Here is a 27,620-nt window from a genome sequence, read left to right as displayed (position 1 = left end):
TAAAACTTTTATTTTTTTTTTTAATTTTTTTTAACGTTTTATTTATTTTTGAGACAGAGAGAGACAGAGCATGAACGGGGGAGGGGCAGAGAGAGGGGGAGACACAGAATGGAAGCAGGCTCCAGGCTCTGAGCCATCAGCCCAGAGCCCGACGCGGGGCTCGAACTCACGGACCGCGAGATCATGACCTGAGCTGAAGTCGGACGCCCAACCGACTGAGCCACCCAGGCGCCCCTAATTAAAACTTTTAAAAAGCAGTCAAACACAACCAATTTCAAATGGGTTCATTTATTTGAATAAAACCACCAACAGCAACTTAAGAAGGGCACCTGGCTGGCTCAGTTGGTTGAGCATGCGACTCTTAATCTTGGGGTCATTAATTTAAGTCCCATGTTGAGTGCAGAGCAAATTTAAGAAATAATAAATTAATAAGCAAAAAACAGCAACCTAGAACAGAAGACTAAATTGTTTGATTTCTTTTACACATTGATGCAGGCCGACCACCATTCACCACACCTTCTTCTCATCTTCCTTTTGAGGGGACCCATCAGGGCTATCAATAAACAGACAAATCCAAGACCTTTTAAAACACTAGTGGCCACAGAAATTGTTTGATTTCGGGGGTGGGGGGTGGAGGCTGGTGCCTGGTTGGCTCAGTTGTTTAAGGATCTGACTCTTAATTTTGGCTCAGGTCATGATCTCATGGTTCATCACTTTGAGCCCCGCATGGGGCCTGCTTGGGATTCTCTGTGTCCCTCACTCTCTGCCCCTCCCCAGCTCTGTCTCTCTCTAAAAACTAAATAAATAAATAAATTTGTGAGAGGAAGACTAGTTTCTCAGAGAGTAACAAAGGAATTCTGGTTTTGTTTAAAAAGGTGGGGGGGAGGGGGAACACTTCAGTCTACACACCAGTGTAGACCTTGACCATCTGCTATGCACAAGAAACATCCCCTGTGAAAACTGGACTTCCAAGAGGTAAGGTCATTAGAACCAGAGGCATACCATGTTCATGGACTGAAAGACTCCTACTCAAGATGTCAGTTTTCCACAAATCCGTCTTTGTGTTTGAACACAATTTCAATCAAAATCCCAAAAGGATTTTTTTTTTTTTAATTTTTTTTTTTCAACCTTTATTTATTTTTGGGACAGAGAGAGACAGAGCATGAATGGGGGAGGGGCAGAGAGAGAGGGAGACACAGAATCGGAAACAGGCTCCAGGCTCTGAGCCATCAGCCCAGAGCCTGACGCGGGGCTCGAACTCCCGGACCGGGAGATCGTGACCTGGCTGAAGTCGGACGCTTAACCGACTGCGCCACCCAGGCGCCCCAGCCAAAAGGATTTTTTTATACTTACAGACAAGCAACAAGTTTTCATGGAAAGATGAAAGGAATACAGACAATAAAACCATTTTGGAAAGAACAAAGTCCGAGAAATTACACCTGATTCGACTCACTCTAAAGCTTCAGTAATCAACACAACAAGCAAAGTAATCATAGTGTTGTATTAGCAAAGAGATGAGCACACAGATGCATGCAACTGTGGGGAGTCCAGAAACAGACCCCCACACAAATGTTACTATTTTTGGGAAAGGTGACCACGGAAAAGGGATAGTCTTTACAACAAATGGTAAAGGAACAACTGGACGTCCACAGACTAAAACAAGGAACCTCAACCCACACCTTACACAAAAATTAACTCATAATGGACCTTAGATACAAATATAAAATTTAACAATGTAAGGCTTTAAGAAGAAAACACACAGCATGGGGCAAAGAATTCATAAAAGAACATTTCGACAAATAAGACTTCACTAAAACTAAGTTTTGCTCCAGAAAGATACCATTAAGAGAAAAGACAGCTACGGATTAGGAGAAAATGCATGTGCAAGTTGCCTCTCTGACAAAGGACTTGTGTCCCAAATACACAAAGAGCTCTCAACATTTGACTGGAGTAAAACGACCCCGTACTTGAACACACACTTCCAACAGGGTGTAGGGATGGCAAATAAACACATGGAAAGTTGTTTGACCGTCAGCTCTTAGGTGTGTGCAAATTAAAACCACAGTGAGAGGGGCGCCTGGGTGGCTCAGTTGGTTGAGCGACCGACTTCGGCTCAGGTAATGATCTCGCAGTTTGTGAGTTTGAGCCCCGCATCAGGCTCTGTGCTGACAGCTCAGAGCTTGGAGCCTACTTCAGATTCTATGTCTCCCCCTCTCTCTACCCCTCCCCTGCTCACGCTCTGTGTCTCTCTGTCTCTCAATAATAAATAAACGTTAAAAATAAATAAATAAATAAATAAATAAATAAATAAATAAAACAAACCACAGTGAGATACTACTGCCATTAGGATGACTAAAACCTAAAACACCGACAGTATCAAGTGCCGACAAGGACCTGGGTCAGCTGGCTCTCTCGTACACTGGCATGGGATGCAGGATGGCAAGCAGTCTGGGTAAGAGCTTCTGTAAGGTTAAGCATACTGTGCCATATGGCCCAACAACTCTGCGTCTTACTCTAGACAAAGGAAAACTCATGTCCACACGAAACCTGCCACTAATATTTAGAGTGTCTTCATTCATAACTGCCAAACATAACTGGAGGCAACGCAGATGTCCTGCAGTGGGAGGACGGATAAACAGTGGTACGTCCATACACCGGAAGGAAGACTGCTGGGCAATAAAAAGAAATGAAGCGCTGACACACCGAACCCAGATGCTACACCCTTAAGAAAGAAGCCAGTCTAAAAGGTTACATGCTGTGCAATTCCATTTACATGAGGTCTGCAAAATGACAAACCCGCAGGGGATGGAGGACACAACAGTGGTTGCCAGGGGTCCCATCAGGTGGAAGATGCGACTGCAGAGGAAATACTTGAGGGGGGTCATGCAGTGAGTGAACTATTGTGTATGTTGATTGTGGCAGTGGTGACACAAATCTATACAGCTGTTAAATTCGCAGAATCCCCTCCCCAAGTCAATCTTACTTTATAGTAACTTAAAAAACCAAAAGGGAAAAAAATCACCTGCAGGGCAGAGAGAAGAAACAATTTACTGACTCTTTAAATACTCCCTTGATGTATGGTTTCAGATCTCTTAACTTTTAGGGAAAAGAGAACTAAAAGATTTTATAGAAAAGATGGAGAGTCTGAACCTTCTTTGCCCCAAGACCGTCAGATGGGTCTTCGACCAAGCAGTACACGAATGTCTGCATCAAAATTTATTCTTCTTGGGGGAGAGGGAGCTGCAGGTGGCACGGAACCAGGGAAGCGGGAGGTCAGAACAGAAGTGAAAGAAAGTATCGACCGAAACACTGGCTTCCTAACACGCACAAACTATGCGCCAATAAACTGAAGCACATTTAACAAGGTGTGCCGTTTTACAAGCAATGTTTAAATCCAGACTGATTTCCCCAAGAATTCCACACAAGCTCTGTTCCACACAAGCTACTGGAAACTGGAGGAAGTGGGGAGGGAGATACAAACAATAAATATTAACAAGTGGAATGGTCGCCATTATGACTAGGAAGGAAAATAATCAAAATCACAAGTTGTTTTTGGCTTAAGCCCTCCCTCCTTGAACGCTCACAAAATCTGTTGTTGATCATAACAGCGTCAGCTTGTATACACCTTTAAGTAGGGGGAAAGCTGTTCTGGAGTCCACTCCCCACTCGCGGTGCTTCCACATCGCGCGAGGGGCGGGGGGGCAGGGACACCCACTCCTGCCTGCTCCTGCCCCATGGCATTAGCTCATGGGCACACAGCGGCCACCCAGCCACCCTAGTTACCACCCAACCTTCTTCACCCACTCCGCCGAAAAGTATTAAGACTTTTCGTACACAACAAAAAGTCACCGCCCTCTTTGTCTGGATGAGCTTCCTAGAACTCTAAGGACAACCCTGTTCCCAATTAGGTGACAGCAAGGCACAAGGGCATAAAACATGAATGGGATATTTTATGCATTTACACTCAATGTTTTATTTATTTTTGAAATAGGGAGAGACAGGGGCGCCTGGGTGGCTCAGCCGGTTAAGCGTCTGACTTCGGCTCAGGTCACGATCTCGCGGTCCGTGAGTTCCAGCCCTGAGTCGGGCTCTGTGCTGATGGCTCAGAGCCTGGAGCCTGTTTCAGATTCTGTGTCTCCCTCTCTCTCTGCCCCTACCCCGTTCATGCTCTGTCTCTCTCTGTCTCAAAAATAAATAAACGTTAAAAAAAAAAAAATTAAAAAAAAAAAAAAAAAGAAAGAAAAGAAATAGAGACAGAGCATGAGCGGGAGAGGGGCAGAGAGAGGGGGAGACATAGAATCCAAAGCAGGCTCCAGACTGTCAGCACACAGCCCAACGTGGGGCTTGAACCCATCAAGCGAGATCATGACCTGAGCAGAAGTCGGATGCTCAACTGACTGAGCCACCCGGGCGCCCCCCTCAATGTTTTGGTTTTTTTTTTTTTTTTTTTTTTTAATCTTTTTAATGTTTATCCTTGAGAGAGAGAGAAACAGAGACAGAGTGTGAGCAGGGGAAGGGCAGAGAGGGAGACAGAGTCTGAAGCAGGCTCCAGGCTCTGAGCTGTGGGCACAGAGTCCGACGCAGGGCTTAAAGTCATGAACCACAAGATCACAACCCAAGCCGAAGTCGGACGCTTAACTGACTGAGCCACCCAGGCGCCCCTACACTCAATGCTTTAAAATGCAGCTGCACAATGAAATGTGTCAACATTTACAAGACCTGGACAACTCAGTGAATCAATATTTTCCAAATGAGCACCGAATGGCATAGAACAGGCCCATTCAAAGTACAAGACAGAACAGTGAATTTTAATGTAACAGAAAAGCGATCTGCAGGGTTTCGAACTGGCACAGTGCAGTCAACTTTAAAAAGCTACCAAAGTTGGGTGTGGTACCAAAGAACTGCTACGACTATCTGAACAGGCTGTTAACCTACTGTCCCCTGTATTAACTAGACGCCTCTGTGAGCCTGGCTTTTCTGCTTCTGCCACAATACACTGCAGCAAGTGACAGAAAGCAGAAGCTGAGAGAACAGAGAGAGCACAGAACCCAGCTGCCTTCTATTAAGCCAGACAATAGGGACATTTGTAAAAATGTAAAAATAATGCCATTCCTCATTAAATTTGGTTTGGGAAAATATTTATTTCCTGTAAAACATACATTATTCGTGTTGCCACATAATGGTTTGTTATTCTTAAATGAGCAACGAAGACGGGTCATAGGTTTCGTTTCTAATATGGCAAATGATGACAGACACAACCCACCTACTTAAAGCTCTTGGGGGTTTTCATCTCTTTAAAAAGCGTAACAGGATCCTGACAGCAAAAAAAGTTTGAGTCCAAAGACCAGACCGAGTGGGGGATGTGCGCTGGGCGGGGCTAGCGAAACTGGAATCACAAGCCCTACTCTGCAGAGCTCCCACCTGGGAGCCACCATGCCCGCAACCTGGAAGGCGGCAGTCAAGGAGACCACATTCCTTTATGCCTGGGGGTTTCTCGGCCTTCTGGGCCCTTCCAGAAGGGCACCTGGAAGCGGTGAGAGGCCCACAGGGGTGTGGTTCCAGCTCGGCCTCACTCACCCTGCTTCCCATTCAACTCCCCTCAGACCCCACGGCCCGATGGGACTCCAGCACCAGATCCCTTGTCACCAGATGGTCAGCGGCGCCCACAGTTGTGCATGGTAAAATCTAACCAACCCCTCATCTCCGCTGCTGCTCTGACTGAACCCTCATATGACACCGAGAGCCCCACCCTGCGCCACCCGATTCATTCATTTAGTAGTGAAGCACATACACAGCCACAGAAAGGTTCCAAGTCCTCTTAAAACATACTGAATAAGGGGCGCCTGGGCGGCTCAGTTAAGTGTCCAAATTCGGCTCAGGTCATGATCTCACAGTCTCTGAGTTAGAGTCCCACGTGGGATTCTGGGTCTCCCTCCTTTTCTGCCCCTCCCCACTCGTACTCTGTCTCTCTCACTCGCTGGAAAATAACCAAACCCTAAAAGGAAAAAAATTTTTTAACGTATCAAATAAAACCTACTACAGATGACAGAACCGTGGGAGCCCGCACACCCTCTTGCTCCAACAGAAATCAGGGTGAGGTCCCATTCGATGGAGCACTGGCGCATCTACAACACGAAGAAGCCTTGAAGATGAGATACTCAGTGCAAGAAGCTGGACACAAAAGACCACACACGATGCAGGATCCCATTTATACTAAAGGCCCGAAAGGGGCAAATCTGAAAAAGAGGAGCCGGACAGCTGCCTAGGCTGTAGGGAGATGGCGAGCGTCCCTAATAAGTACAAGATTTCGTTTCGGAGTAACGAAAATGTTCGAAATTTGGGGGTGCCTGAGTGGCTACATCAGACGGGTGTCTAACTTTGGCTCAGGTCATGAGTTTGTGAGTTCGAGCCCCACACTGGGCTCTGCGATGACAGCTCAGAGCCTGGAGGCTGCTTCAGATTGTGTCTCCTTCTCTCTCTGTACCTCCCCTGCGCACAACTCTGTCTCTTTCTCTCTCAAAAATAAAAAACATTAAAAAAAATTAAAAATCATGATGACTAGGGGCACCTGGGTGGCTCAATCGGTTAAGCATCTGACTTGGGCTCAGGTCATGATCTCGCAGTTTGTGAGTTCGAGTCGGGCTCTGTGCTGACAGCTTGGAGCCTGGAGCCTGCTTCAGATTCTGTGTCTCCCTCTCTCTCTGCCCCTCCCCTGCTAGTGCTCTGTCTCTCTCAAAAATAAACAAACATTAAAATTTTTTTCAAATCATGGTGACTAACATGTTTTATCAAAAAGACTTACAAGGGGCGCCAGTCGGTTAGGCGTCCGACTTCAGCCAGGTCACGATCTCGTGGTCCGTGAGTTCGAGCCCCGCATCAGGCTCTGGGCTGATGGCTCAGAGCCTGGAGCCTGTTTCCGATTCTGTGTCTCCCTCTCTCTCTGCCCCTCCCCTGTTCATGCTCTGTCTCTCTCTGTCCCAAAAATGAATAAATGTTGAAAAAAAAAAATTAAAAAAAAAAAAAAAGACTTACAAAAGGGCAGGTGCAAATCTAATCCTCTATTAACTGTTACCAAAGCAGGTAAAATTAAGAGCAAATATTGTGGCGTGTTCCCATCTGACTGAAACTAAAATACAAAAATGCAGTGCACCTGATTATTTGTACTATGTGGGAGAGAAACTGTGGATGGAGGCACAGCAAATGACCCAGACTCTTCCCTACTCCCCTGATCTCAAAGTCTGATGGGGAGAAAAGGAAAGAAACACCACGCAGCGTGTTAATTATACCACAAAGAACATATCGGGAAATACAAAGATGCCTCTATTTTCACCTACTTACTGGAAGCCTTGCCTCTGGCTCTCACCTCAAATTCCCTGGAACTCAAACCCTAACCACCCAGCCAGCCCTCCTACCCCACTGCACCAGACCTCACTGCTTCCCCCACAGCCAAAGTAATCTTTCTCTTCTCCACCTCCAGAGCCTTATCTCCTCACCTCTTGTGGCATTCATCACTTTGTATCCTGCACGAATTCTGGGCTCACGGGACCTATCTACATCCTGCTGACTTTCCTTAAGCAAAGACATCTTATCACCTCTTCATCTTTGAGAAACCACCGCTATCCCCAGTGCCTAAGCAGTGATTCCAAGATTACCAGCAGGTATGCACTATGATGAGCCGGTTTGGGGAACCTTCTTCCTAAGTAATGACAGAAGAAAATGCTCGGTTTCCCATTATTCTAGATGATCCTGTTCAAGGCAGTGCGCACTAGAGAGGCAGAGCTAAAATCCAGTCCACAGGTTGGGTCCAGAGCATCCCTGCCCATCAAATTTCTGTACTAATGGAGATGCTCCATAGACAGCTGCGCTGTCCAATACCAAAGCCACGACCCACATGTGGTGGCTATGAAGCCCTCGAACCACAGCTCGTGAGACTAAGTAACTGAATGTTTAATTTCACTTAATTTTTATTAGCCTAAATCTACTCAGTCATGAGTGAATACCGGCTACAACACTGGTCAGTGTGAATCTAGAAATCATTCCATCCCTCAGAGCCTCGGTTTCTTCATCGGTAGAGCAGGGGCATGACACTTTCTGCTCTAACGCACAATCATACTTCCAAACGGCTTCTGATAACATACCCAAAATGAAAAGAGTACTTCAAGAAAACCAAGAGACCTTCAAATAATTGATGGGACCAGGGTGCCTGAGTGGCTCAGTCAGTTAAGCATCCAATTTCAGCTCAAGTCATGATCTCATGGCTCACGGGTTTGAGCCCTGCATCAGGCTCCCTGATGTCAGCCCAGAGCCTGGTCCTGCTTTGGATTCTGTGTCTCCGTCTCTCTCTGGCTGTTCCCTGATCGGGCTCTGTCTCTCTCTCTCTCAAAAACAAATAAACATTAAGAAACAATTTTAAAAAATGATTGGACCTAACTTCATCAAAATAGAAATTAGATTTTAATTTTTTTTTTAATGTTTTTATTTATTTTTGAGACAGAGAGAGACAGAGCATGAACGGGGGAGGGTCAGAGAGAGAGGGAGACACAGAATCGGAAGCAGGCTCCAGGCTCTGAGCCATCAGCCCAGAGCCCGACGCGGGGCTTGAACTCACAGACCGCGAGATCGTGACCTGGCTGAAGTCGGACGCTTAACCGACTGCGCCACCCAGGCGCCCCTAGAAATTAGATTTTAAATAAGAGCCTCTGATTTCCAAGAACTACTGACCCTAAAACATTTAGATCTGCAGTGCCAGTTCTCCCCTTCCCCATATACACGCCAAGGTAATTAACAACCAAGTGAATCGTCCTGAAGACTTAAAGGGGCAGAGACCGTGCTTTTCACATCACCCCACAGCACTGGAGCGGAGCCAGCCACCAAGAGGACCACCAGCGCCCACCTATGGTTGGTGAGAGCGCACGGCTGTGTCCAAGATGCAAAGACTAGCATCAAGCCATGTTAGGGTTTCTTAAAACTATTCTATAGCCGTTGACTGCTACAATCACTTTCCAAACTAAACATGCTCCCCAAAGCCTACAAACTGTTTGTGTGTGTCTGTGTGTGTGTGTGTCTATTTTTTTTTTCTCCCTTCGCATTCCCTGTCAGGGGAAGAGGGCCCACCCCCCAAAAATATTCAATATATGCCATAAAAGCAATGCCACACGGCTAGGTGGTGGCTATGAGGCAAGGAGGATGGCCTCTTAGGTCACCCCGTTTCTTTCAGCACCCACCTTGTTAAGGAATCTGGGTCTCTGGACGCCTGGGTGGCTCAGCCACTGAGTGTCCAACCGGCTCAGGTCACCATCTCACAGTTTGTGAGTTTGAGCCCCACATTGGGCTTGCTGCTGTCAGTGTGGACTCCTCTTCTGATCCCTCTGTCTCCCTCTCTCCCTCTCTCTGCCCCTCCCCCCCCCCCCCCCCCCCGCTGGCACTATCTCAAAAATAAACATTAAAGGGGGGGCGCCTGGGGGGCTCAATGGGTTGAGCGTCTGACTTCGGCTCAAGTCATGACCTCACAGTCCGTGAGTTCGAGCCCCGCGTCGGGCTCTGTGCTGACAGCTCAGAGCCTGGAGCCTGCTTCGGATTCTGTGTCCCTCTCTCTCTGCCCCTTTCCCGCCCATGCTCTGTCTCTGTCTCAAAAATAAATAAAAGCATTAAAAAAATTTTTTTTTAACTTAACAAAAAAATACTAAACAAAAAAAAGGAAAAGGAATCTGGGGCTCTGGTACCCAGCTCCACAGAATCAGAAACTCTGAAATGCAGTATGTTTACGTCCTGAGCCCCTGCTAATAAACCTTCTCAACTTTTCATCTCTCCATATACCCAGAGTCCCAAATGGTTTGCTTTAGGGATGATCCATTTCAGCTAGGGATCTCAGTATGTAACAGTTACTGAATACCTGACTCAGTTACTTCAATTCTATTCTCGCAAGGAGGGAGGCACCTGCCCTAAAAGCACCTGCTCTGTATCTTCTTGACCCACACATCCACTTGCTGATCTGTACACGTGACCCCAACCACTTCTGGCAGTGAGCTACTTTCTATATTCAAAGCGTGTGGTGAACCACACAAAAACGCTCAACCAGGAAGACCGACTGCAGCACACCATTCAGGGTTGGCGAGGGAAGGAACGCGGGAGAAGGCAGCAGAGGTGTTTCAGCTAAGAAGCAGTAACCACGTCTTTTACGACCCATGGGGTCTACTGGGTTTGACGAATCACCAACGGCTGTGAGGCCAGACTGCACGGGTTCAAATCCCATTACTGACCCTGAGTAATTCGGTGTCTTGTTCTGCTTTGCTATGAAGCAGGGGTGATGATACAGCCATCTCGGAGAGCCCACACATCACGTGGCCCAGAACAGACTGAGGGGTCCTCAGTGAGGGTGGGCAGCCTCGCACTCATCGGGCTTCACCAAAGCCCCCTACAGGTTCAAGGCCAGCTACAAATATCGGGCACACACCTGCTCCTCACCCGCCTCCCCGGATCCACTATGACTTTCAGATGGCTGCTGGAACTTATTACTATAAACTTACTGGCCTCAACAACACACCCTTATTCTTTGTTCTGGAGATTAAAAGTCTGAAAACTGGGCTCCTTGGCTGAAATCAAGGTATCAGCAGGGCTGTGTAGCTTCTGCAGGCTCCAAAGGAGAAATCTATTTTCTTTCTCTTTCTTCCCTCAAGTTTATTCATTTTTCAGAGACAGAGCATGAAGGGGTGAGAGGGGCAGAGAGAGAGGGAGACACAGAATCTGAAGCAGGCGCCAGGCTCTGAGCTGTCAGCAAAGAGCTCGATGCGGGGCTTGAACCCACGGACTGGGAGATCATGACCTGGGCCGAAGTCAGACACTTAACCTAGTGAGCCACCCAGGTACCCCGAGAACTCTATTTTCTTGCCTTTTCCAGCTTCTAGAGACCTCCCCCATTCCTTGGCTCCCCTTCCCATCCTCAGAGCCAACAAGGCCTTCCCACCCCACACCACCCACACGGCAACCTCAGGACCCTTAGGATTACACCAGGCTCACCTGGGCAGCACTGGTGATACTCTCCCCATTAGGAACACTTACCTTTGCAACGTAAGGCAATACAGTTGCTGGCTCTGGGGATTAGGACAAGGACATCTCTGGGGGCCATTATTCCACCTACCACAGACCCTAAACCACGGACACAGATGCACAGGTCCCGATCCGACCAACCCTGTTGTGCTATTCGACATCTGACTCCGACCACTCCAGCGCAGCGCCCCCTTCTCAAAACCGGTCGTGTGCCCCCCTCAGGAAAGCCTCTGCTGACTCACCCTTCCCAGGGGAGCCAGTCCCGTCCCTACTATGTGGCACGGCCACCTCCTATCCACCACCCCTTCGGAGCCCTTCACGGAGGCCCTCCCGTGCACATGTGCACCTGGCACCTGAACTCCGGCCCTCCGTAGGCAGGACATGTCTGGTACACAGGAGCCCCGCTAACCAGGCTCTGTGAGAACCACAACAGATCACCTCTGCTGCCGCGAGAATGCAAGCCTCCGTTCCTGGTCCCTCTGGAAGCCAGACAAGAAGACAAAGAGGACAGGGCTAAAAACGAGAAGCCCTGCACAGGGTCGGCGAACAGGTGCCCCTCTGTGCACCTAACCACAATGAAGATCGAATGTAGGAACTTTCCAGGGATGTGACTTTCCCGCAACACCCAAGCACGGGCCTGTCACAGTGGACCGCATTACACCCTGCGAGACTTCAGAGTTCATTTGTTAACTGCAACCCCAAAGTAGATATGATCCGCAATCCACTTCTTTGAACAAAAGAGAACTTAGCTCTGAGCTTATAAGATACAGCTGAAGCTGTCCACAGAGAAATTCTAGAAAATCACTTTAAAAATCTCCCCCATTCTCGGTGTACCTCTCTAGCACTGAATTCGCAGGAGTATTAGCAAAACAAAGAAACACTGGGGATAAACATCAGCCCCCATGAGCAGCAGAAGCGAGATCATCTGTTACTTTGAGAACTACACATGGAGGCTCTCGATGTGGGGGTTGCGACTTCACACAAAGTCGGGTTTGGTTACCAGAGCGGACCGAACGGCAGTTACCAGTGTAATAGGGTCTCTCTATACTCATGGTCTAGACACACACTTTCCATGAACATAAACGGTTTCTGTAATTTTCTTTCTTAGGATGTATGTTTGTTCTAATCAATGATTTCAACAGTTAACTGTACATTTGTTGAATTAATAAAAAACTTGGGCTTGTATTTTGTAGGTTTACTTGTATTTCACTTACATCGTTTGTTGGCACTGTATTTCTACAAAATACAGTCCAGAATGTCCACAGTGGACTAGAAATTAAAGAAAAAACCTGGTTCTTCACCACAAATAACTGGAGAAGCTAGCTCTATAGGGTTTGCCCAAGAACTATTTTATTCATTTTAACTGAGCTCTCCCAGAACACACTGCAAGTGTCCCAACATTCAATGTGATACCAATGCTTCCAGAAACACCACCAGCCAAGGATCCAACCAGATCATTTAGGCCAGCACTGGCCACTAACACTTTCTGCCGTTGCCAGAAGTACCCTGTACCTGCACTATCCAATATGGTGGCCACCAGCCACGTGTGGTTATTCATCACTTGAAATGTGGCCAGTAAAAACATTTTTTAATATGGCAAGTCAGTTAAGGAATAGGATTAATTTAAATTTTTTTAATTTTTTAATATTTATTTTTGAGAGAGGCAGAGCACGAGTGGAGGAGGGGCAGAGAGAGAGGGAGACACAGAATCCAAAGCAGGCTCCAGGCTCCAGGCTCCACGCTATCAGTAGAGTCTGATGGGGGGCTCGAAACCACAAACTTCGAGATCATGACCTGAGGCAAAGTCAGTCAACCAACTGAGCCACCCAGGTGCCCCTAATCTTTTTAATGTAAACTCTACACCCAACGTGGGGCTAGAACTCATGACCCCCAGATCAAGAGTTGCATGCTCCATCAAATGTACCAACCAGGCGCCCCAATTTTATTTTAAACCTAAAATCGCAGGGCTGGTGGCCACTGTAATGCACTGCACGGGTCCTTATACCCATGTGGCATTTCCTCCTCCCCCCCATATGAAAACAAGTGGATTTCTGGAGAAAGATGGGCCTAAGAAGGAACGTGATCTCAGTTTGTTCTCATCAGAACCGGCAGGAGACCTGGAGTGCTTCGGAGAAATGAGGAATCCTGGCTAGGACAGCACCCCACTCTAGTCCAACCCAGGACAAGCGACCCCTCAGCCACTACCGCTCCCAGTCTCGAGTGGGAGAGTCAGCCCAAAGGCTGGGGCTCACAAAGGGGCCACAGCAACCCACGCCCCCACCAGCTGCTTCTGAGGGCATTGTGCGAGTCAGGCTTTTCCACCCGATTTGTGCATCCTCTTAATCCTTACACACTCAGCAAAGAAGAGAGAAAGGCTGAGAATCTTTGAGGACAATTCTTGTAAATGTCTATGATGGAGACAAAACAGCACTATGGACTGAGGAATGTTTTTAACCACTTCACATACAGTTTCTATGACTGAATAATGTCTCCTCCACGGCGATCTAAACCACCGAATGCAAGAAGCAGGCACTTCAAAATCACCCACCCAACACTAAGAGAAGCTAGGCTGCATAACCACACCGACAGTTAAGAACTGTTACACGCACTCGTTTTAAGACAGCCACTGCACAGGGTCAATTAAGAGCCTTGAAACAGAACCTATTCCCGAAAGTCGCATTGATGAAACATACTTCCAACTCCAGGTACGGGGCCCATAAGACCTTTTATAAGGGACCCCGCAGTGATGGGGTTTGCTCAGCCAACACATTAGAGCCACTGGACAGGGTCTCCCTCGGAAAATCCCCCATCAACTCCTTCTGAAAGTACTATGAATCGGGTGGCAGGAGGGGTGGCCAAGAGAAGTTTTAGTTCCACCCAGACACCTGTGGCTACGCCCTGGAGCGTATCACACTCTACAAGACAGGCCACTCTCGTAAACTCATACCAGAGGCCAGTTTAGCAACTTATTGTGAGAGCAAGGCCTTCCCCAGGTGGATATGCTGAGGGCTGGCACACGATACAAGAGTCCTACCAGTATCAGGATGTCAGGAAAACCAATTTAGTCACTGGCACGGAATCAAAACCGGAGGACCTAGGCTTTGAATATTCTATGCCAGGCAGGAGAATCACACAGAACCGCTGTGGTCACACAAGGGAACCTCCTCCTCCCCAGCTTTCAGACTCTCAATGACCTTCTCCCCCACACCTCACCAAAAAAAAAAAGGATCGGCCGCCACCCTGAGACTCAGACTGACCACTCACGTGGCAAACGGTGGACTAGAGCTCCCTCAGGCAGGTAACCTGTTCTCTTCCAAAGGACACGGGCCCCCCTGGGCATGTGTGTCCACATTAGCAGCGGTGACCTGCGCAGTCTCCACACCTTCAGGCTGGCGACAAGCAGCACAGGGGCCAGGGAGGGCCCACCGGGCGGGGCGAGGAGCACCGTGCTCCCTGTTACCCCCGGAGGCCTTCCAACCCCAGCTCTTGCCACCCCAACAACATGCCGTGCCACCACTTCTCAGGGTGCAGCCCTCGAGCTCTCCCTCCCCCGTCTCCTGCTCGACTCCCACTTAGCCCTGTCGTCCCCATGTTCTGGAAGCATTCAGCTCTTGCCCAGGTCCGTGTATTTCCTGACTCTCTCATTACCCCCATTCCCAACTTCCAAGTTCTAATTCACCAACCCTCAGAAGTAGGCCTGCTTCTCTTCAAGAGAATTTCAACACGTCTGACTTCTCATTAGCCAAGGCATGTGTTAACTTACTAGAAAAATGGCATAACTGACTTTCCTGCCTACGCGTGACACTTAAAATCCTGCTTCCTCCAACTTTCTTAAGTCCAAGTAAGTTCAGGACAAGTTCACGAAGCAGGTGACATTGAACAGTCAACTCTGTCACGGTACGTGTCAAGAAGTGCCTCGTTACAACTCTTTGTCTCCAGAGTAAGATCCCTTTGCCTTGGAAATCAAACAAAAAGACTCAGGCTACATACTACTCATCCAAAAAACCAGAAGAGTAACAAAACCAAATTTTAAAATACTCAGAAGAAACCGTCAGTAATTTATATAGACCCGTCAACACCCTGGTCTGGAAAACAGAAATGAGCTCCTCCTTCCAAAAGGATCAAAAATGCCATCTGAAGCAACTTACGTTAAAAGCAATAAAACTGAATTAGCAGCTATCAAAGCAACATCAGTTTATGGCTTCAGCTTTCTCTTTCACACACCACCTTGCCAGCCAGCCACCTCCTGTTGTACCGTTTAGCCTTAGAATTGCTTTTTCCTGAATGAATATCCCCCACAAGTACATTGAACAACAAAACAACAAAAAAAGAACAGGAGACGGTCACCTCCCACACTAACAACCCAACACTGAGGAAGAGAGGGGTATGCGAGAGACAACCACGGTCTACAGGACTCCAGTGCAAGCCAAACAGCCGTGGCAACCAGAAAGGTTTAGGGAGAAGGTGGCATGGGAACAGGTTTTGAACCACTGTCCTGGGGTGTCCATCCTGTGTGCATTCCCAAGAGAAGCCATCGGTGTCTATGCAAGGCCCCAAAGCCGGGGCTGCACCCCAGGAAGCACCAGCCTGTGTGTGTTCGGACCCCAAAGCACAAAGAAGGCCAAGGCCAATCCTGAGGACGCTGATGGCCTACACGGGACTGTGTGACTCCCCACATACAGCACACCTGCGCCCCCCTAAAGCAGGGCGGTGAAGGGGCCAAGCGGTCCTGCGGGCAGTCTACTTTCAAAGAGCTGCACGAGCCGTGTGAGGTTCGGGAGGGATGGAAGCAGACATCAGCAAGAAGGCTGTTGCAAAGTCCCAGCATGAGGCAACAGGGGCCTCATTTAGGGTGGTGGCTGAAACCAAAGGGCTTGGTAACAGGATGTGGGGATCCAGAGAGAAGAATTCAAGGCCAACTCCCGAAGTGTGGAGACTGGGTGACCTGATTCTCAACCTCAAATCATCATTACATGCTCTAAAACTTTTCCCAGAACAGGAATACTCTTTATCACAGGGCTACTGAGCTGAGCACACTTCAGTGCCCGTGTCTCAGCGCCCCAAGTCCACTCATGTCCTCTGTCATCCACAGATGTTTCTTAAAATATTACACCATTAATCTTAAGTACCTCTTTAGGCATCTCAAGCCCAGAATTCCATAATGCTGCTTAGATTCAGGCTGGTCCTGTTTTCTTCCTAGTCCACACTAGGACATAATCACCGTAGGACATTTCTCTATACCACGGAAAATCACAATCTGCCCTACCTGTGTATGCCATGCTCTGGTCCTAAGTCGATCGCTTCCTCCCGTGCAAGGCTCCACTGTCCCAGGAACCCCACGAATTGAACATCCACACTCCCAGTTCTCTGCACGGTACTTTACAAGAGCTTTGTGCTCTTGTCACACAATTAAATGGCAAAGTCCACACTCAAACTCAGACCTGGCCCAAAGCCTGTGCTCAAGCCACCATACTGCCGCACCACGAGGAGCTGGAACTCAGTGGCCCCTTTCTCCCTTTCCACCAAGCTGACTGCAAAAAAATAAAAATCAGGGAGGAAGGTACTCACTTTCTTCCCATATTTGCTGTTAGCAATCTTTTATTTGTTCCCAGATCATCAAAATCAGCAGCCTGAGAAAATCGAGAGTGTTGATGCCTGTGGGGAGTAACTTCCAATCCTACCAAAACCTGCCAGGCTCAGAGTCAGACATTTCCAGGTTTGGCCTAATTTTTTTCTGTATTTCTTCTGGGTTCTCTAAGTTGACTTTCATCTTGTAGCTTCGCAGTTCTTTTACCAACCAAGGCTAACGCGAGAGAAAAATAGGGATTCCCGTGATTTTTGTCTTGTTACAGGGCTATCTGAAAAGGCAACTTGCGTTTTAGAATAAAATGTGCCCAGTTTGGTTCATCTGGGTGCGTGTGTGCAAGGAAACTCCCTTTCACTCCCAAACCTGCCTTAGCACAAGGGTAACTCGAAACTCCACCTCCCCACGAAAGTTTGAAAGAAAAAGAAATCCACCAGTGCTGCCTCTTCCCAACCAAAAACACAAAAGTCAATGATCAATTCTTTGCAAACTGCAGATGACTCATTGATTTGCTCCCAGCTTGGTGTCCCAACGGCAGTGGTCTGAGTGTTGTACCGAGGTCAAACAAAACTGTCCCCAACAGTCTAAGAGATCACACTCTGCAACGGAGATTGCTCACAGGGGCCGAAGAAGCAAGGAACAAACATCAGGGTATTTACATTTGTGCTGGCCCGTCTATGCAGCAGAAGCAAGGGCCTTGGGAAAACTTCCTGTTGACTGGACAGGGCACAGCACTGACCAGATGATCACCGCTCCAAGTACTCAGAGGGCAGAGGCCTGCACAAGTCACTCCTTCAGCCCCTCGGCCCGCACCTCCTCTGAGTTAGACAAGGAATAAACTGCTAAGTGAATTCCTTCCTGGCCAGACCGAATAACACCACCACCACCACCGCGTGTGCCTCCCCACTTGAAACGTGTGATCAACTGCTTCGGGACCTAGAGGAGGCATGGAGTCCGACCCCATGAACTGCCGTCCTGTCCCTCGTCTCTTCCCTCTCTGCCCTTCACCCTTTGTAACTTTCGCAATTGCTCAGAACAAATCATTTTTAAAATAACAAAGCGTGAGCATTGTTACTCTACAGCAGATACGCAAGGACCGAGCAAAGTTCCGTCAAAAGCAAATGCAATCCCAGAGAAATGGAGTGAGAAGGAGAGCAAACTAACACTGACCTACTGATAGGAAAGAACAACCGACCTAACCAGTCTCCCAAGCTCCTCCGAAACGGCCCTGCCCAGGAGGGGCAGGTAGGATGCTCCTCACTGACAAAGCCTTCCCTTCCTCAGGCTGATCAGAACCCTAACTGCTACCAGCTGCCAGTTCTATTGGACTCAGGGCAGGTTCAAGGCACTAGCATAACCTGGCACGTGAAGCCAAATGGAGTTGATTGTCACTAAATCCCACCCTGCTGGCTTTTTAGTAGGAAGGATTCTTCCCCTCTTCCTGATCCTAAACTACAATATTTAAAGCCAGCACATTTCAGGAGTGGGAAGCTTAATAAAGGCTGATAGGCAGCTTTGTGAACCACACACCTGTGGGTGCTCACAGGGAATTGACAATCCCAAGTCCTACAGAGGCAAGGTATCGGCGGGAAAATGAATTTGGGACAGAGGTCCACTCAAAAGAAACAAGTTTTCTTAAGTTTTAGAAATCAGCATTAATAACCGCAACCTTCCCCTCCAATTTTGAGATTCCAGTAAATTCGCAGATTAATGATTTTAGGAGTGACCTTTCCAATACAAACTTTGATATGAAAATAAAACTCCATGAGAAAAGGAAGTCATCTTGCAAGCATGGAGTGTGTGGATTTCTTGGAACTGTGGATTTCTGAAAATTCTTCCACTACCCTTCAACACTCTCCAATCTTACAGAAAAGTCCGCAGAACTCGGGGGCATGACGATTTCCCCAAAGACAGTTCTGTATCAGAAATTGGTCCTTCAGTGATGTCCATCTTTATTGCTTCTCACTACTATTTTAAAACACTTGGAAAAGTGGTAAAACGACATATAGGGGAAATCAGTATGCCAGCACTGTTGGAATTTTGTCTTGATGGAGCGCTTATTCAAAAAAAAAAAAAGGGGGGGGGAGGGACTGAAAAGCAACCTGTTTGGTTATGTGGCATAAAAGGAATACCCAAAATTGTCTCAGCAACATATTCCTGCAACTAGCTGGTTTAATCACACATGCCAAAAGCTTCGTCAAGCTACTGCCTTCCTGAAGCCAAAGGAAATACATAGCCCGGTCCTTGGCGCGGACTCTGCTCTCCTGTCCCCCACGACTGCCCATTGTTAAGTACCACTGGGAAGTGCTTTCTGCAGGCATTTCCACCACTTTGCCTTTTGCAATCTGGAAAGCCATTTTTTTCAGTGAACATCCAATTACTGGCAGTACGTCATTCACAGGGGAATACCAGTCATGGTTAAGTGTTCCCACCAACCAGGGTGGCAGGCAGTGCCCCACACGTGTAGCCACCCGACAGGACAAATGTGGTCCTTTGCCTCAGCTTCCTGAGCAAGGTTCCATTCATTTATGCAACCCGAGATCGCTGGCTAAAAGCAAACTAAGAACATTCAGTGCCCAGTTCACTTAGCTACCCCCTTTTTTGGCTCCTGCCGGTCTGACCCCTCAAGGCAGGTAAAAAAGCTGTTTTTCCAGACTACTTTGACTTTGCTCTTTTAAACACTTGGGGCCACGAGAACTAAAAGATGCCTTCCAGTGGCCAACTTGGCCAGAAATATGTAAACCAAAGACTCTTGACATCAAACCTTTATAACCAAGACCCCGTATCTGGAAGTACCTGAGAAAACTGCTGCCAGAAGGGCAGAAAATTAAGTTACTTTTGGAGTCAGGATTGATTCGGCTGTAGGTAGCCATGTGCGGCGGGGCTCTCGCGCAGTTGCAAACACACACCTGGCCGGATGCTGACTGCACCGCACACAGTCGGGTAACCCAACTCTCCCCTCCCCGCCCCCCGCCCAAACAGGTAAGTAGAAACAGAGAGCGTCCGGCTCAGAACTCGGGGCCAGTCCCAAGGCGGAGAACATGTGCCTTCCTTGCAGGTGTTGCTCCAAAATGAAGTCCAACGCTAGGAATTGCCGTTTTAAAGGGATCCGGGGGAACGCCTCGCAGCCCTGGTGGGCGCTCCGGGGGAGCGCACGCGAGCAGGTGCGGGCGAGCCCCGCGTCCACTGAGGGCGTCCCCAAGCTCGCCGGCCGGAACCGGGCCAGGCGAGGCAGATCCCGGGGACGCCCGCCACGGGGCACGGCCCGCCCCCACCCACACCCCACCTCCCCCTCCCCCCCCCCCCCCCCCCCGGAGCCCGGCTCCCGACCCGACGGCCGCCAGCAGCCCGGAGCACGCCTGCGTCCCTCGGGCGGCCAGGGCGCCCTCATTCACAAGCCCGGGATCCGGGCGCTTTGTGCCGGAAGGCGCCCCGGACAATGAGCCGGGCAGGGGGCCGCCGGCCGCCCCCAGCGCGCGCGGGCCCGGCATGACGGTGCAGCCTCGCCCGGCCCGGCCCAGGCCCAGGCCCGCGGCCGCCGGGGCCTGCTTAAAGATGGCGAGCCCCTCGCGTGGCTCCCGCGGCTCCCCCCGGCCACAATGGAAGGCGCCCCCCGGCCCCGCCGCGGCCGGTCCGCGGGCCTCACCTTCCATCTCCATGTCCTCGGGCTCGCTCAGCTGCTGCTCGCCCGCTTTCTGCTGCTGCTGCTGCTGCTGCTGGTGGTTCATGTCGGCCGCGGCCTGGGCCTCGCCTGCGGCCGGGAGCCCGGGCTGCGGGCCCGGCGGGCGGGCGGCGGCGGCGGCGAGCCGGGGCGGCGGCGGCGGCGGCGGCGGCGGGGCGGCCTCCTCCTCCTCCTCCCGCGCGTCGTCGGCGGCGGCGGCGGCCCCGGGGCGGCCCGCGGCGGGCGGCGGCGGCGGCGGCGGCGGCGGCAGGGAGACGCGCACGTACTTGCTCGCGATTCGCCCAATCTCGGCGCCGAGGCGGGCGGGCGGCCGGCGGGCCGGGCCGGGCGGCCTCGTCGCTCGCTGCGGCCGCCGCCGCCGCCGCCGCCGCCGCGGGGCCCGCCTCCCGCCGCCGGGGCCGGGGCCGGGGCTGCGGGGCCGCGGGCCGGCCGGGGGCGGAGGGCGGCCGGGCGGGGGCCGCGGAGTCAGCCCCGCCTCGGGCCGGGCGCGGCGGGCGGGAGGCCTGGCCGGCCGCGGCGGGCCTGCGGGGCCTGGGGCCGGCGGGAGCGGCGGCGGCGCGGGCGGGCGACTGGCCGGCCGCGCTCGGGGCGCTGCGGCCTCCGCCTCCTCGGCGTCGTCGTCGGGGCTCCGGCAGCGGACGCGGCGCCCGGCGGCTCGGCTCGGCTCGCTCTCAAAATGGCGGCGGCGTGAAATGTCACATCCGCATGGGGGGCCCGAGAGCGAGCGAGCGAGCGAGCGGAGAGCGGGCGGGCGGCGCAGGGAGCGGGCGGGCGGGAGGGCGCCGAGCAGGAGGGCGGAGCGGGAGCGGAGGGCGGAGCAGGGGAGGCGGAGCAGAGAGCGGCCCGCCCGCCGCTGCCGCCGCAGCCGCCTCGGCCCGCCCGCCGGCTGCGGCTGCGGCTCCGGCTCCGGCTCCGGCTCCCGCTCCCGCACCAGCCCGCGTCTCACCGCGCCCCCCGTGCCTCCCACGCCCCCAGCGCCGCCCGGCCCCGGGTGCCTGCCCCTGAGTCCCGGGACGCGCCGGTGCGGGCCCCCCGGCACCCCGACCCTGGAGGGTGAGAGCCCCGAGCCCGGCCCAGCGCAGGGGCCTTACCCCCCTTCCTCCCCATACCCTGGGGCCCTCGGCGCGGCCGTGTGACCTTGGGCGTGTAGCTGACCAGGCTGCTTAGAACAGGGTCTGGGACAGAGCCGGGGGCGACGCGTACCACCAGTGCCTGTGGTCAGTAGTAGTAGTAGGATTACTCTCCACCCTTAACCGAGCTGTGTTGTACGTGCCCAATACCCTACGTGGGAAAACTTATTTTCTCATTGTAGTCCAAACCAGAAAAGTTAAGTCCCTCAGAACTGACCCCAAAAGCTCTTCGTGTGGCATTTAACCTGTTCCCCTCAAATCAGCACAGACTGGTGAGTAGCGTCTCAGCTTTTTTATGGTAACCGAGGCAGCGCAGGTGAATAAATAGGCAAAAAGGACATACATCTCTGTACATCTGTCCCCATCTAAGGGACCGTCTCAAAGGAGAATGTAATTCTGCCCCCTAAAATGGGCAGGAAGTTGTGATTCCCACCCCACTTTCCATCTCCGTATTTCCTTTCTCTGCATTTTTCTCCAGTTTAGTTAGGATCCCATCTCCCCACCCACAAAAGAACGTTTTGTTCACTGTGGTGTCCCACGTGCGTGGGACATTGCAAGGGCTCAATGAATATTTGTTAAATGAATGCTTGATTCAAATGTGACTGCCCCCCCCCCCAAGCATTTCATATATGCGAACGTTTCCCACCAGCGGAATTTCTTGCTAGACCAAGGAAGGCAGCAAATGAGAGGGAAGGAGTGATTTCACCAAGAATCGGTCCCAGTCCCTGGGTCACCCCCAGATCCCGAAGAGGTGTTGTTATTCACACAGATTCTCACAAATGCTAATGAACTGTTCTCAGATGCAAAGGAATCCTCCCCTCCAGCTCTGCAGAGCCTTGGGGGAGGGCAGAAAGGACCTTGGTTGGGGGGGGGGGCAGTTGGCAGAGAGCAATACACAATGCCTACTAGGTTCCACACCGCCCAACCTTATTTTTATGACTGGGTTCAAAACCAACCTGGGAAATATATGTGGAGTAAAAAGGATACCCTGCGTGGTGGATAAAATAATTGTGGTATAGCCATCCCATGAAATACTATTTGGCAATTAAAAAGCATGAGGCACTGAGACATGCTACCCGTGGATACACCTCGAAAAACACTGTGCTGAGTGAAAGAAGCCAGACACAAAAGACCACATGGTGAATGATTCCCATTACATGAAACATCCAGCAGGCAAATCAATCTATGGAGACAAAGTAGATTGAGGGGTTCCGGCTTTGAGCAGTGATGGCTCGTAGGCCAGGGGTTTCTTTGGGGAGGTTATGAAAATATCCTAAAATTTGATTCTGGTAATGGTGCGAATATGCTAAAACCTTTGGAAGTGTACGCTTTAAGTGGGTGAATTGTAGGATACGTGAATCATATGGCAGTAAAACTTTCTTTTAAAAAAAGGGTATCTTGCAAAGGCCAAGAATGAGTGAGGAAGACCAGAATGGAGGCTGGTCACAGTCTAGAGGAGAGATGGAGGTGAGCTAGACAGGTGTAGTGGACCTGGAGAAAAAGAAAAAAGAACAGGTGTAGGTGTGTTGACAGGTCAAACTGGCTAGACTTGCTGATAGGCTGGAGTTGGGTGGGAGAGGAAGAAATGTTGCTTTAAGCCTCTGAGTTTGTGGTCACTTATGACACAATAATAAAAAATGAATACACACAAATAATATGTCTCCAGTCCTAGAAGCATCTCAAAGGGAAGAAACTTCACAGCTGTATCCTAGCACGGTGCCTGGTACATAGTAGATGCCTGATAAAGCCTGATTGAATGGTTTCACCTCAGCTAATGTTTACTAATTGCCAGGAGCCAGGGTCTGTCTGGGATACAAAAGACTGCCTGCTTGCTTTAAAGGCTTTTAGTAAGGATTCAGTTACAGAACTTCTTTGCAGCTTCCTGCCTTTCCACCTAGGAGTAGAGGATGGGGGGCAGGGAGGAGGCCTCATTTCTAGGCCGCCTCAGCTACTCAAAACAGCAGTACCAGTGCCCTCTGAGGCCTGCGAAGAAGGTCCAGACTCAGTTATTCCAGAGGCCTCTGCTAGCCTCTGCATCTCCACCTTGGGGAATCAGGTCTGCATTAGCTGTAAAGCCCATTTGCTCACAGAAGGAATGTGTAGGGAAGAACACTAAAGACACCAATCAGCTGAGTAATGCCTGCTTCCTGGGAGCTGGAATGCCAAGATGCCTCCAAAGGACCTAGAGCAATAAAGGGCAAGGCGACTTACTAGGGCACCATTTCTAATCATTGCCAATTCTTAAAAATTTCACACCCTCGTACCCTGGTTCAGAAACCAGGGACCTAAGAAAGACGGGAAACCGGGGAGACAGGAACTGCTAAAGCAGCTGACTTGTCATTAGGTAGAGTCAGTAGGTGCAGGGAGGGGCCACCCTATCATTACTCTCGGAGCAAAACATATTTTTGCTGCTCCCAGGGCCAGAGCCATGACTTGGCATAAACAGCCGGTTGGGTTTTCTTCTTAAGAACCAAAATATTTATCTACCTGGCAGCTATGTGGGCCAGGGTCTAAAATGATTTGATGGAAGTGTCAGACAAAAAAGAAGGGATTAACGGGAGCTCTTTATTTTTCAGGATAACTAAATTTGTAGATAATCCATGTCTGGAAAGATGACCTAACCCCACAGCCACAGGGTTAGTGAGGAGGGTCTGAGCTTAAAAGAAATAAGGCGGAGGGCGCCTGGGTGGCTCAGTCGGCTGAGCATCCGACTTCGGCCCAGATCATGATCTCCAGGTTCGGGAGTTTGAGCCCCGCGTCAGGCTCTGTGCTGATGGCTCAGAGCCTGGAGCCTGCTTCGGATTCTGTGTGTGTGTGTGTGTGTGTGTGTGTGTGTGTGTGCGCGTGCGCGCGCGTGCCCCTCCCCCACTCGTTCTCTCTCTCTCTCTCTCTCTCTCTCTCTCTCTCTCTCAAAAATAAAATAAAAATGGAACACCTGGGTGGCTCAGTCAGTTAAGCGTCCAACTTCGACTCAGGTCATGATCTCACAGTTGATGGGACAGCCCATGTTGGGCTCTGTGCTGACAGCTCAGAGTCTGGAGCCTGCTTTGGATTCTGTGTCTCCCTCTCTCTCTCTGCCCCTCCCCCACTCATGATGTTTCTCTCAGTCTCAAAATTAAACATAAAAATTTTTTACATAAAATAAAAACATTAAAAAAATTTTTTTTAAATAAAATAAAAAAATAAAGAGGGATAAGGCCAAGGTCCTGCAGCTAGAAGCTTTTTGGAGGGTAAAGGGCTTTCCGAGTCAGAACCAAATGACCTAGGTTCCACAGGAGAGGTTCTGCAAAGTTGAACTTGGGAAGCTAGTTGCCTTAACCTCTTTGAACTCAAGGTTCTTACCCGGGAAATGAGGAAGACAGTTTCTACCTAAAGGGGCCTTTGGAAATCAAATGAAATAAGAAAACTTTACTTAAGGGGCGCCTGGGTGGCGCAGTCGGTTAAGCATCCGACTTCAGCCAGGTCACGATCTCGCGGTCCGTGAGTTCGAGTCCCGCATCAGGCTCTGGGCTGATGGCTCAGAGCCTGGAGCCTGTTTCCGATTCTGTGTCTCCCTCTCTCTCTGCCCCTCCCCCGTTCATGCTCTGTCTCTCTCTGTCCCAAAAATAAATAAACATCGAAAAAAATTAAAAAAAAAAAAAAAAAAAAAAAAAGAAAACTTTACTTAAACACATCATGGTCCAGAGGTTGTGAAACAGTTATTGGAAGGGCGAGGGCAGAATGACATGAGAACCCAGCCCCAAGTTCCCCGCCTACCTTTCACGAAGAACTGTGGATAGGTTGACTACCTGCTGTGTGCCAGAGACTGGGCTGGGGGGGAGGGGGGGTGGTACAGGGAATGAATGGCAGAAATGACCAAAGGGTGTCTCAACACAAAGTCACGTGACCAACATTTTCCTGGGCCGGGTTTTGGGAAGGGAGAGGCAAACGTTAATGCAAGCTCTTTGCTAGAGTGACTGCTCATAGTTGGCCACGAATGCGTGTAGATTTTAGGGTCTTGTTTTTATTTTTTGAAAAAGAGCTCACAAAGATCCTTTGGCTTCAGTGTGACCAGGCTGACTCCAAAAGAGGCGGTGGAAAGAGGCGGTGAGAACCTGGGGGACAATGGTGCTTTCTTTTCCTTGTTTTAAATTTACGTTTTGTTGGTTTGTCTGTTTGTAGGAAAATTAATCAAACCATTAACCACTCCTCTTGGTCACACCCTCTTAAAAGGGTAAGAATATGGAACAATGGGATATTTCCAATTAGGTGGTTTTGGGGGAGAAAAAACAAACTCAGTTGAAGAAGACTTACTGGGGCACTTGGGTGGCTCAGTCGGTTAAGCGTCTGACTCTTGATTTTGGCTCATGACCTCACGGTTCATGGGTTTGAGCCCTGCATCAGGTTCTGTGGTGACAGAGGGGGGCCTGCTTGGGATTCTTTCCCTGTCTCTCTCTCTCAAAAAATAAATAAATAAATAAACAAATAAACATTTAAAAGTAAAATAAAGAGCACTTACTCTGTGAACCAGAGACTGTTTATTTTTTTTTAATTTTTTTAACATTTTATTTATTTTTGACAGAGACAGAGTGTGAGCAGGGGAGAGGCAGACAGAGAGGGAGACACAGAATCCGAAGCAGGCTCCAGGCTCTGAGCTGTCAGCACAGAGCCCGACGCGGGGCTCGAACCCACAAACCGTGAGATCATGACCTGAGCCAAAGTCGGACGCTTAACCGACGGTGCCACCCAGACGCCTGGAACCAGAGACTGTTTAAAGCATTCCACATGTTGACTGTTTTATTCTCACGTCAACCCTATAAGGCAGGTGCTGTATTCCTATTTTACAGTTGAGGTCACTGAGGTGCAGTCTCCAGACTAAGTAACTAGCTCAAGGTCACACAGCTAGTAAAGAAAAGCCCAAATTTGAATCCAAGCAATCTTGCTTCATATGACCAAATAGAAAAATATTAATAAGAGATTTACTTTATAACCCCAATGTAAATCCCCAAATGTGATCAAGAATCCTATAACTTCACAGGGCGCCTGGGTGGCTCAGTCGGTTAAGTGGCCGACTTTGGCTCAGGTCATCATCTCGCGGTCCGTGATTTTGAGCCCCGCGTCGGGCTCTGTGCTGACAGCTCAGAGCCTGGAGCCTGTTTCAGATTCTGTGTCTCCCTCCCTCTCTGACACTCCCCCGTTCATGCTCTGTCTCTCTCTGTCTCAAAAATAAATAAAAGTTAAAAAAAATTTTTTTTTAAAAGAATCCTATAACTTCACAACCGCATATACGCTACTTATCCACGTTAGCTGGAAAACAGACACAGGCCATCTTTCCACAGAACTGGTCTGGAATTATGCAAAATCTTCAGTAAGCAGCCTTTGCTTTTTTTTTTTTTTTTTTTACTGTTTATGTATTTATTTTGAGAGAGAGAGAGAGAGAGAGAGGGAGGAGAAGCAGAAAGAGAACCCCAAGCAGGCTCCACACTGTCAGTGCAGAGCCTGACTAGGGGCTTGAACCATGACCTGTATCAAAATCAAGAGCTGGATGCTCAACTGCCCAAAAGCCGCAAACATCCTTTGCTTTTAAAAGGCAACTGAGGGGCGCCTGGGTGGCGCAGTCGGTTACTCGTCCGACTTCAGCCAGGTCACGATCTCGCGATCCGTGAGTTCGAGCCCCGCGTCGGGCTCCGGGCTGATGGCTCAGAGCCTGGAGCCTGTTTCCGATTCTGTGTCTCCCTCTCTCTCTGCCCCTCCCCCGTTCATGCTCTGTCTCTCTCTGTCCCAAAAATAAATAAACGTTGAAAAAAAAAATTTTTTTTTTAAATAAAAAAATAAATAAAAGGCAACTGATCTATGTTTTCTTGTTTTTGTTTAATGTTAATTTACTTTTGAGAGAAAGACAGAATGTGAGCAGGGGAGGGGCCGACAGAGAAAGAAAGATAGAGGGAGACACAGAATCCGAAGCAGGCTCCAGACTCCGCGCTGTCAGCACAGAACCCGATGTGGGGCTCGATCTCACGAACCGCGAGATCATGACCTGAGCCCAAGTCGGACGCTTAACTGAGCCACCCAGGCGCCCCTCTTGTGTTTTCATGTGGCCAATATTAACCTAGAAGTTTGTCACATTAGGTACATTCTTGACAAAACTGTCTCAGCTCTGACTGTAAACCAAACACGTACCTCCTCAGAGAGCCAGGTA

At 49.8% G+C, this 27,620-nt stretch overlaps 1 protein-coding gene across 1 annotated transcript in view; it reads right to left on the bottom strand.

Annotated features, from left to right (window-relative positions):
• Window positions 1-20,414, bottom strand: part of USP7 (ubiquitin specific peptidase 7) — a 66,571-nt gene extending 46,157 nt beyond the window's left edge. Inside the window, 1 exon segment of the mRNA XM_045461942.1 lies at window positions 20,277-20,414. Within this exon segment, the coding sequence (XP_045317898.1) occupies window positions 20,277-20,358 (82 nt within the window). The 5' untranslated portion in view covers window positions 20,359-20,414.
• Window positions 20,415-27,620: the final 7,206 nt, after the last annotated feature.

This window comes from Leopardus geoffroyi, chromosome E3, assembly GCF_018350155.1.
Source record: "Leopardus geoffroyi isolate Oge1 chromosome E3, O.geoffroyi_Oge1_pat1.0, whole genome shotgun sequence".
Lineage (NCBI taxonomy): Eukaryota > Metazoa > Chordata > Mammalia > Carnivora > Felidae > Leopardus > Leopardus geoffroyi.
This window is presented reverse-complemented; position numbering and strand designations above follow the sequence as displayed.